The 11,947-nt window shown below is 44.8% G+C and overlaps 1 protein-coding gene across 6 annotated transcripts in view; it reads right to left on the reverse strand.

The window, feature by feature from the left end:
- Positions 1–11,947, reverse strand: part of FBXO25 (F-box protein 25) — a 70,638-nt gene that overhangs the window by 5,062 nt on the left and 53,629 nt on the right. For 5 of the 6 annotated variants that reach the window (XM_017501146.2, XM_017501145.2, XM_017501147.2 and 2 more), the window contains exons 8-9: positions 6,314–6,496; positions 1,912–2,055 (exon numbers count right to left, since the gene is read on the reverse strand). In XM_017501146.2, coding sequence (XP_017356635.1) covers positions 1,912–2,055; positions 6,314–6,496 — 327 coding nt within the window. Of the gene's footprint in view, positions 1–1,215; positions 1,345–1,911; positions 2,056–6,313; positions 6,497–11,947 lie in introns of those variants that run through there. The other variant, XM_037728727.1, reaches the window with a different exon arrangement.

Consider the following 11,947-nt stretch of genomic DNA (forward strand, 5'->3'; position numbering starts at 1 on the left):
AGAAAAGAATAGAATGAGGGCTCTCTCTTGTTTATCTGTAATCTTACTGATGAACTGATTTGTTGACTTCACCAAGTTGAGAATAAACTGGAATCAAGATGTTCCTACTCTTGAGAGATAATATTCTATAAAACAGTTGTACTACTGCAAAAACACATAATATAACTTGAATCCTTTTAATTTTAGAAAAGCAGTCATACCAAAATATAAATCAGAAATAAAATCTCATAGTTATTCATGTAACAGTAACTATTCATGATGCTGTTTACCTTTGATATACCAAATAAAACTATTAAAATAATGCAAGAAAAACACCTTTGCATTCTCTGCTCAACCATGGATTAATTTTTAAAGCCACAGTATGTAATTGGAAATGAAAAAATGAAATGCAGTTAGCTCTTTCCAACAATCTAGAGCTTGCTTTAGGTCCCATCTGATAACAAATTTAGATAAATGTAAGGCAAAAGAAGTAATCATAATAGGTTATGGTGTCTATCAGGCAAAAGCTCTGTCTCCCTAGACCTAGCGAAGGCAAGAGCAGAGACAGCCCACTCCTCCAAGAGGCAGGGTCTCATCTAGACCAGGGACCGTCAGTGGGGGCTCCCTCTGCAGAGCAGACAGCAGCTCAGCAGGGTCACTCCAGGACCAGCTTCTGCCCAGTTTCAACATTTTTTTCTCCCACAGTGAAATCTCACAACATCAAACATGTTCAAATGTGAAGCAAACCATGGAAACACACTCCAGGGTGAAACAATATTAATGTGTTAAGAAAAAGTGGATAATGGCCAAGTGCCATGGCTCATGCCTGTAATCCCAGCAGTGTGGGAAGCTGAGGCAGACAGATTGCTTAAGTTTGGGAGTTTGAGACCAGCCATGGATAACATGGCAAAACCTCATCTCTACCCTCACCCCCCACTCAAAAAAAAATCAGCTGAGCTTGGTAGCTCTCCTCTGCTATGCCAGCTACTCAAGAGGCTGAAGTGGGAGGATCACTTGAGCCCAGAAGTCGAGGCTGCAGTAAGCCATAACTGTGCCACTGCAGCCGTAACTGCCTGGGTGACAGAACAAGACCCTGTTTCAAAAAAAGAAAAAAAAAAAAAAAAAGGATTGAATTAGCCGAGCATGGTAGCACCTGCCTGTAGTCCCAGCTACTCAAGAGGCAGGAGGTTGAGGCTGCAGTTATGATGACAAAACTGCACTCCAACCTGGGTGACAGAGTGAGACCCTATCTCAAAAAACAAAAAAGGAAATAAAAAAAGAAAGAAGCATATATAGACATTTACCTCTGACTGTGGAAAACATTCTTTTCAGATACACAGTCTGGATGGTGAGAACAGGAAGAAACTGGATGAAGGGATGAGGTAAGTAACAATAGTCTTGTTAAGTTCTGATCATATAAATGAGAAAAATGCAGATTTTAAAATCTGGGACTTCTCTATGGACCCTTTTTCTCTAAGAATGTGGCTTTGAGAAATGACGCCTAAGCTGGTCCTGGCCTTGCAGAGATGATGGGGACATGAAGGGCCGAGGGCTAAGTCTGGGGAAATGAGGAAGGTGCACTTGTCCTCAGATGTGCAGAGGGGTCACACTCCAGCATTTGACCTCAGGCTGGGGGTCAGCAGGGACCCTGGAGCTGCTGCCAGGAAAAGCCAGCAGCCACAACCCGCCTGCGATGCCCTCCTACACACTAACTTCTGCAAAAAGGTGAAGCGTTCTGGTTTTCAGCATTTCTGATTTAAGCCACAAGCTGAATGAACATCTGTTTCCCTACCCCAACATTTGGTAAAATATACCTTCTTAACTTACTTATAACAAACAATATTTTCCATTTTTTACTCTTAAAATACAGGCGATCAGTCTGTTTTACCAAATTTTAATCCTGAAATTCCAAGCATGTATTTAAATTGGTACCTTCCAAAAGAGAATGCTGCAGTGCCGACAGAAATGCAGCGTGTCTCCATACTGCTCCTTTGCTGGGTAATGTTTCTGAAGTGCAAAGTACATCAACTTCCACTCAATATGTCCTTTTTCTGAAAGGATCAAATGTCTACAAAACTAAACAAACAAAACTCCATTCAGAATCAGCATAAGATGACTTTCAAAGCATAAAATTAGGTGTAAAACTTTTTCATTTTATTAAAAAAAATTTTTTTTAAACTTCAGTAGCCTTACAGGAACAAGTGGGTTTTGGTTACACCAATGAATTGTACAGTGCTAAAGTCTGGGATTTTAGTGCTTGCATCACTAGAGAAGTATGCATTGTACCCAGTATGTAGTGTTTCATCCCTCACCCTCCTCCTACCCCTCCCGCTTCCGAGTCTCCAATGCGTATTATACTGCTCTGAGTGCCTTTGTGCTTAGCTCCCACTTATAAGTGGGAACATATGGTATTTGGTTTTCCATTCCTAAGTTATTTTACTTAAAATAATGGCCTCCAATTCTATCCAAAATTATTTTTCAAAGGCAGTATAGTACATAAAACAATTATTTGAAATTAAACTCACTTGGATTAAATCAGTAAGTGACAAACCAAATAAATTGTGTTATGCCTGTATATTAGAATACCAAGCAGCTGTTAAACAGAATTAAATATTCCAATTTGGAATGATGTCCATAATATATTATTAAAATAAGTTACACACATATTTGATAAGGGACTTATATCTAGAATATATAAAGAATACTTAACAACTCAATAATAAAAAGACAGATAACCCAAAAAATGGGCAAAGGACTTGCAAAGGCATTTATCCAAAGAAGTCACATAAATGGACATAACCTCATGAAAAGATGCTCTAGTGCAGCCACTTTGCAAAACAGTCTGGCAATTCCTCAAAAAGTTAAACAGAATCCACCATATGACTCAGCCATTCTACTCCTAGGTTTCTAACCAAGAGAAATGAAAACATGCAACTACACACAAACTCGAATATGTTCATGGCAGCATTATTTGTAAAGGCCACCAACTTTTATCAAACAAACTAAATGTCAATCAACTGATGAATGGATAAACAAAAAGTGGATATACATAGAGTGGGATATTATTCAGCCTTAAAAAGGAATGATGCTCTGATTTATTCTACAACATGGAGCCGTTAAGGACATCATGCAAAGGGAAAGAAGCCAGTTACAAGGTAACAGATACCACAGATTCTACTTATATTACATGTCCAGAACAGGGAAATACAGAGACAGAAAGTTGATTGAGGGTTGCTTAGGGCTGGAAATGGCAGCTGAAGGGCACAGGTGGTTTTTTGTTTTTAACTGAGGTGATGCTAATGTTTTGGCTGTGTCCACACCCAAATCTCAAATTGTAGTTCCCATAATTCCCATGTGTCATGGGAGGTACCTGGTGGGAAGTAACTGAATCACGGGGGCAGGTCTTTCCCATGCTGTTCTTGTGACAGTAAGTTACACAAGATCTGATTGTTTTATAAAGGGGAGTTCCTGCACATGCTCTCTCGCCTGCTGCCATGTAAGATGTGACTTTCTCCTTCTTTGCCTTCCACAATGATTGCGTGGCCTTTTTCTTAATAAATTACCCAGTCTCAGGTATGCCTTTATTAGCAGCATGAGAATGGACTAATACAGATGCCAATGTCCTACTATCAACTGTAGTTATGATTGCATAAAGTGGGTGCTATCTTAATAAAGGTGTTACCAAAAACATCAATATTACAGAGTGACTTTCAATTATAGTTTTGAAAATGACCAGTGCACAGCTAGATAAATTAATGTGTATGTCTGACTGCGTATAAAAGCCTGAAACAAAACAAAATGCATGGGCTTAAGGAGTAACAGGGCTGCCTTGGGGTGGGGGCCTTTAACTTGTTTGTACAACACCGTACTAGTCTTTAGGGCTGTTGCTGCAAGGAGCATGTTTTACTTTTCAGAGCTAAAAATAATCACTTGTATAACATACTTCAGTCATGGCTTTTGGGGGCTTTGGAAATTATCATGGAGTCAATGAGGAAATCTTGTTTCTAACAAAATTTGAAAAGAAGACTACTTAAAAAATAAAAAGTAGTAGTTACCAGCCTGGTTATATTTACCCCTATCAATTTCTGTGTTCTCCAGGCAGGCACTGTTAAAATGTTAGTTTCTAGAGACTAAAATCAACCATTCGTTATCTCATTTCTACTTCCTACCAATTTTGCGCTATACCAGTGTTCACAGGGAGAATCCCCTCCCATAGTTTTTCTCTTAAATAACCGTCTGTGATTTTTTTGAACTCAAATGCAACATCCCACCAGATGCTCCAGTAAAGAGCATTTAGCTGACTTTTCCTTCCATACTATTTTGAACCAGTCCAGTTTTCTCAGGTGTCTAGTTTTTACTTTGAGTATGCTTCCTTATCTATGCTTTCTCATAAAAGTTATTTCTAATATGCTTTATTTTCAGGGTCTTAATGTTGGTTACTGAGGCCTGAAGAACAGATTATTATTTTTTGACGCTGCATTTTTATGATTTAGTTAAGAAAATGTGTACAAATGAGAGTACTTGCAAGTGCTAATTACTAATTCTAACTTCACTATTCTAGGATATTAGTGCAGAGCAGACATTTAACCTACTTAAAGCAATTCTTTTAAGAATGGCAATGACCACAGAAATGGCCAAAAGACATACTTAAGTATGTTTAGGGTCCAGATGTATCAACACCTGCCAGGCACTCTCATTAATGCCTTTTGGGAACAGCTCAGGCCTGCGTGTTATAGGGAGTGTCCCAGGGCAAACTGGGAGGCAGAGGGATCATCCCAGATGACCTTCATTTACCTCTTTTCCTAGGATCTAAATCCTCCCTACAATATTCTATCCACGCCCTCCCCCACATGCCCAATGCTGACTTAAAATTCAATCTACTATCTCCTACTCAAATTAACACTGGAATTCTTCTGCTTCTCTGGAACAAGTCCACCTGAGACAGTTTTCCCCAAGGTACCCATAACCTCTGCTCGGCTAAATCTCACAGGCTTTTCTTTGTCCTCCTATTAATCTCTCTGTCCATGGCCTTGAGGATCCAGCTCCCCCTGGTTCTGGGCCCCCTCATTCTATTACTCCACATTGGGGATGGTGCCCTCAGGCCCTGCCCAGGCTGACCCATTGCCTCCTATTCTCTCCAGATGCATCTGTCCAGGCCCTAGCTCCACATACTTCTTGGACATTCTCCATGAGGCCCTTATTCAGGCCAGCCCCCTCCTGTGGGAGCCCCCAGCCCATTGGGGTCATCTTCCCTATTGCCCTTTTGCACTTCCCTGCCCGTAACTCTTTTTTCCCAAGGCAGGATCGTAATGGACCTTCCTGTGTCCACTCCAGCCTAGTCCTCAAACAAGAACAGAGGCTATTCTGAAAGCTGCAATTCCATGTGCTTTGCTGGCTCTCCTGAGCTCGCGGGATACAGACAAGGATCCTTCATGTGGTTCGGCCTTTGCTGTGCTTCCTCACCATCCACCCCTCAAACAGCATCCTCGTAATGCTAAGGTCCTGCTCTCTGCCTAGGCCCTGTTGACTGCCCTGTATTCCAAGGGTAGACCATGCTCCTCATAAAAGGTACCCAGTGCCATTCTAGGTCTTCACGGTGCTGACCACAGTTCAAACCCCGCCCCGTGAGGAGTGCAACGCGCCTCCTTCTAGCCACCTGCCTTACCTGGCTGTGCCCAGCCCAGTGCAGAGCAGGTGCCTTGTACATCTGTGGAGTGCTGAGGGGAACCCCCAGTTTGGGCAGAGGCCCAGGAACGGGGCCACAGGGCCTCACTGTGGATGAGGTGAGGAATGAGTAAACCACCCTGGAAAGGCCTCAAGGAGTGACAGCAGAACACGCCTTGTGCTTCCCCACATGCACTCCCAAGGGCAGCAGGCAAGGCAGGGAGGGAGGTGAGCTGTGGACACTCAGGAGCAGCATGTACCATGTGCTGCGAACACTGAGGTGCACAGAGGGGCCTGACTTTTCAAGGATGTGCAGCTTGGTCAAAAGCAGAAGTGGAAGCTGATTCATGAAACCAGGAGAAAAGGCAGTAAGCCAGGGGCTCCATGTACCTCGTTGTCAACAGAGGAGAGAAAAGAACTCGGCTTTTGCTTTGCTGTTCAGTTTTGGGTTATTTTTAGAATCATGGTTTTTTTCCCAATATGAAAAATAAACCTTACATTCTATAGGAGAGAAACCATAGCAATCTCAATAAATTCTGATTGTTCCTGGCTCCTTAGAAATGGAAAATATCCAGCCATTCTTTCCCTCCACGTGAGTTTATAGGGTATGGCCCCCAGGCAGACTCTACTAAACTCTCAGCCTGAGGGGACACTGCTGCACCCCACTCACCTGCTTTTCAGCAAAATGGTACTGACAAAGCTTCTTCCATAGCTGTCTGTCTTCACTGAGCATATACAACGTGGGGGTCACCTGGCCTAAGGTGATGATGTCCCATCCATCTGAGAAGCGGTATAGGATGTTGTTCAGCATGTGCAGAGGAAGGTCGCTGAGGGTGAGGCCGTTGTTCACTTGCTGAAAGGAAAACACAACAGCATCTCATTCAGAAGATGGCCAATGTTTGTTCACAGAGTAGCTGAACGGTCAAGCTAGGATGAATGCTTCAAAACATGGTAACATAAAAGGAGCTCTCCAGGTCATGCATCGGAAGATGTCAAGGGCCTGCATCCACTACCCTGGGAAGGGCTCCACGGCAGGACAGAGCTAGGCTGTTACTGGGTGAGGCCAGGTCTCTGTCAGCACCAAGAGCTCAGCACTCCAGTACTGCATCAAGACACAACTGGAGAAGGGCAGGTCTGCAGATGCGGCGCTGCTGCCCAGATGAATCCAAAGCGCCACGAGGGCAACAGGACCCACATCACCAGCAGGGGGCGGGGCCTGCACCACACCCGTCAGGTTGCCTGGACAGCCCCTAGGCCTTGATGGCACAGCTGGTCACCCCAGTGATGAGGGAGGTTGACTACGTCATCTGCAAAGCCCCTGCTAGCTTTATGGGCTGTTTTCTTTTTCTTTACTGAGGTGTAATTGATAAACGAAACCTGTCTATATTGGCAGCGCGTGGTGTTCTGTGTTTGTACGTGTTACGGAACCACGGCTACAGCCCAGTTTGTTGTCTATCACTTCAAGTCATAATGTTCTTGTTTCTGTGGTGAGAACATTCAAGATCTACTCTCTTAGTAAATGTGAAGTAAAGGATGTATAATTATTAACTGCAGTCAGCATGCTGTGTAGACAACCTCCAGAACAGACTACTTCTGCACTACAGTAACCTTTCACCCTCCGTCCAACATCCCTCCACCTTCTAGCTTTACATTTCTATGACTTCAAGTTTACAAACTATGTTCTCGCTCACACACGCCAGAGAGTAAATGCAATGCATCTTCCCTCAGAAGATACACGTGTGTGCATGCGCCAGGCTGAGGAAGGGTGGCTGTCCTTGGCCCCAAGAAGTGGGCTGAATCAGTTCAAAAATTAAACTCTGCTCTGAAGCTGACCTGGAATAGCCCTGGATTGGGTTTGAGGCTCAAACTATTTCAGACTTTTCAGGCCTCAGTTATTTCTAAATGCATCCCTTCAGGCACCTCTTCCTGACAGGAAGGTTCTGGCTGTTTGGGCGGGACAGAGGTTGCCTAGTCCCACCTCGGTTCTGGACCCCAATCTGGGGCGGTGCTTCTCCCATGTGTTCACCTGTGAGCTTCTGATTTGTGTTTGTTTCTTTTGTTCCCAACAGGTCAATATACGTACTGAGCCATAGGGAGAGCGAGCCTCCTTCTGATGTGTTGTGCCCTTCTATAATCCTACTGCACGCAAAGCACAGTGACCATGTACTTTTTGGCTAAAATGAGCTAATGCCGTGAGGTGGTTCTCGAAATCACCTGACCTCTGTAACAGTGGAGTGTAAGGAGAGGTGACTGGGGCACCTGTGCCTTGACACCCCATTTTCTTCTCCTGCTTCTCTATAATGTCCTTGCTATGGAAGCACCTTCTTAGGACTTCAGAGTGGAAATTGCTGCAGGGCCCTTCTCATGCATCCCAGCGGGCAGCATGAGGAAGGACCGCCAGTGACGCACTCCAAGCCACCTTTTACCTTATCTAGCGCACTACGCGTCTGCCAGACATGGGTGGGGCCTCAACACTGCTTGACAGTTTGTGAAGCACTCCAACATTCTGGACAGAATCATGAAGCTTTCATGGACTGCAGCAGTGCTGTCCTGCCCTGTACTGTCCCTTTGCACTCATCCCCACACATGGGTTTTTTGCCCCTACAGCTGATGGTACCCACACAAAGGGCAGATGTCAGGCCTATTGTAGGCTATGGAGCTGCACAGTCTAAGAGACATCACTTCCCCCGCTGCCAGCATGGTGCCCATAGGGTCTCCGAAAACTTCTTTGCTCATTACTGATGAGTCTGACACATTTGATTCAAGTCTTAACCCATCCTTTCATCTTTATCATCTAGCATATGGCAGAGAGTACATAGAAAAGAGAATAGGGCCAGGCTGGGTGGCTCATGCCTATAATCCCAGCAACCGAGGAGGCTAAGGTGGGAGGATCACCTGAGCCCAGGAATTGAAGGCTGCAGTGAGCCATGACGGTACCACTACACTCCAGCCTGGGCAACAAAACAAAAAGGTAACATGCATGCAAATCAACCCCAACGAAAAGTCTAACACTCTCACAAGAATTATGTCTTTCAGGTGCTTCATTTTTCTTCCTATTGAGAAAAATTTCTGTAGTAGACTGGAGTTTAAAAATATTCTGCTGCCTAAATCATAAAGTTTAAAGGTAGTATGAAGAAAAAAAAATCCTGGATTAGTACAGTTTTAGAAACTAGTGTGACAACTTGGCATTTGGGATTTCTGGCAGAGTCCAGTTTTACAGCCAGCCCTGTTAATGGCTATAACAAGAGGGTGTACTAGGAATGCCAGTACTTCTCATCCAAACAAAATCTTGAAATGTGACAAGGCACAGAAGTCTTGCTGAACATGTCAGAAATCCTGCTGCATTTTTCCCTGCACCTCCTCCTCCACTGATTCACTACCTGCTCTTTGTCATCATGACATCTCTTACACCTACACTGCACTGGAAGAAACGATGCTGCTGCTTTTTTTAATTTAGGGTAGTCTCAGCTATTGCGTGCTGCTATCAATGATTCCCATTTCTCTGTGGAAGCACTTCTGCTAGCACACCACTCTCTTAGCCCCTAGATGCAGAAGTTCCCATACCTTCTCACAGGAGTCAATTCTGCAACTTCTGGGAATTTTTTTAAGCCAGTTTACTTATTGTTGGTGGCTTCAAGTCAGTCATAGTGGGAAAGTGACAAATGCTACAAATCAAACCTCTTGGCCCTGGAGAGCTAGTTGTTAAGCACTGACTAACATACCACCACCTGGATATTTTCCCCTCATTCTTTAAGCTCCACCTAAAACATCACATCTCTTGTGAACCAATGTAATGTCAATGGCCCTGTGTGCATCTGTTATAACACCCCCACTGAGTTCCGTGACACATCATGTGCTCTTCTTCCTGGGGCACTTGGGAGGCCCCATGCTAAGGCTCATGCCTGCTAATGCAGGCGTCCCACCTCACAATGGGCCTAGCAGTGCTGACTGGGTGAGGAAGCATGTGAACACATACCTGTGTGCCTACTCTAACTGAGTCACAGAGATGTGCACAGGAAAGCCAATTCATCAGCACTAACATATCTTCAAATGCAGCTTAAACAGCAAAGTATACTTGTTCTACAAGAAAAAAAATTCTGATGCCCTTAGGAACTTTTCAACATGAATATACATTAAATTTCTGCTTACTTTTGGGACTACGAGAATTTAGATTTAAGGGGTGTCAAGGCATTTCTTTTTTCTTTTTTTAGATGGAGTTTCATTCTTGTTACCCAGGCTGGAGTAGTGGCATGATCTCAGCTCACTGCAACCTCCGCCTCCCAGGTTCAAGCAATTCTCCTGCCTCAGCCTCCCGAGTAGCTGGGATTACAAGTGCCTGCCACCAAGCCCGGCTAAATTTTGTATTTTTAGTAGAGATGGTTTCACCACATTGGCCAGGCTGGTCTTGAACTCCTGACCGCAGGTGATCCACCCTCCTCGGCCTCCCAAAATGCTGGGTTTACAGGCGTGAGCCACTGAACCCAGCCAGGGGTGTCAAGGTATTTCTTCTTGGGATAATCTAGAAGACAAAGATGATTGTCAGCTCACTGGAGAAAGCTGGCCCCTGTGTCCTATGAGACTGAGGTGGCAGAACTTCAGGCAGTATGCTCAGACTTCCACTTTCGGGGATCCGGGGAGGCTCTCAGCTGCTATGTTCTAAACCCATCTGCTTGAGTCACCTCCAAATTCACATAAATAAGTGTGAGGCAGCAATCTACCATCAGCCAGCAGGTCAGGAGACCAGATCGTCACCTTAAACAGCCTCAGACAAATTTGGCTGACTGAGTCTGGCATCCACAATGCAGTTTGGTTAATTGAGCTGTAAAGTTCTCTTTCTACTGGTTTCAGGTAATATTCCCAGAAAGGTAAAACTCCTCTGGCCAACTCCTACAAGGGAACCTGACCCTCCTTGAGGCTGGAAGCAGGGCATAGGGTCTAGAAGCCAAGCTCCTCACAGAGGCACATGCCACGTCTCCTGCTCCAGAGAGCACTCAGGTACTGCTGTGAAGAGATGCCAGGCAGTATACAATCGTGAATCAAACAGAAGAAATAAGTTCAAGGTCTTTGATGGTAAGATGTGAGTGGAAATGATGAAAACTGGCACCTTTGTGTTATCATCTATGCTCTTATTCCTCAAACATTAATGATTAATTTCATTTTTGTGCCTTATTTTTCCCACTTGATCAAAATGATGCTACAGTAACACCTATCCAGCTGTGCGGAGGCAGAGAGGTACTGCCAGGTAAGTGTGCTCTGCCTACCAGGGCTGTGGGAACCACCCCAGGCCAAAAGCAGAGTGTCTTCTCCTTTCACTGGTTATGGGCAGCCCTGAGTGGGGCAAGCTGGGGCCACATGTACTCCTATTATCCCTCAGCCCATGCCTCTTCTTAGGTAGTATGAACAGAAAGAAGACATACAGCTGTGCCTTCCTGCTCTGCCTCAGCCCACCCAGTCAAAGGTGCAAGCCTCTCCCTTGCTTTCTCCTTTCTACTCTTGTTGAGGTATAGCCCCATCCTTGGAGCTTCTTTGCTGTCTCCACTGGTCTGAGGCTGACATTCAACCACATCTCTCTCCAAAGAATGCAGAGCCACTAATCCTAGCTGGAACTTCCTAGCCAGAGCAGAACGGCTGCTTCCTGGCCTTTCCCAAACACCCTCTTCTTTGAGATCCTGACCATGAAAACCCACCGTGGACAACAACATTGCCTACTCTCTCCCCAGAGGGTCACCAGCTGGTCATCACTACCATGGATCTGCCTCATTAGGGGACTTGGGCCACATGGTCTGGCCACTTATGTCAGGACTTCTACAGCAAGTCCGTGCCATGTGTAAGTGTCTTACGGATGGACTTGTAGCACAACCCATCTACGCATGGGAACACAGCAAAAGAGGCAGCGAAGAGACAGCCTATGCAAAGCTCTGAACTACTGTAGGGTCATATCATGACAAGAGAACACAGTCCAACATTTATAACAAACTTGCTTAACTCCTACTGATGCTGAATGTTAGATTATTAATGATAATGTCAGACTTATAACTAGACAATCATCACTCTTTTTGTAAATCCCATATTAGATGGCAGATAAACAGCCAAAAGTTAAGGCATTCAAAGGGCACTTGAAAACCCCTCCTTTGGCCGGGCGCGGTGGCTCACGCCTGTAATCCCAGCACTTTGGGAGGCTGAGGGGGGTGGATCACGAGGTCAAGAGATCAAGACCATCCTGGTCAACATGGTGAAACCCCGTCTCTACTAAAACTACAAAAAATTAGCTGGGCATGGTGGTGCATGCCTGTAATCCCAGCTA

The sequence above is a fragment of the Cebus imitator genome, unplaced genomic scaffold (genome assembly GCF_001604975.1).
Source record: "Cebus imitator isolate Cc_AM_T3 unplaced genomic scaffold, Cebus_imitator-1.0 Scaffold279, whole genome shotgun sequence".
Taxonomy (NCBI): domain Eukaryota; kingdom Metazoa; phylum Chordata; class Mammalia; order Primates; family Cebidae; genus Cebus; species Cebus imitator.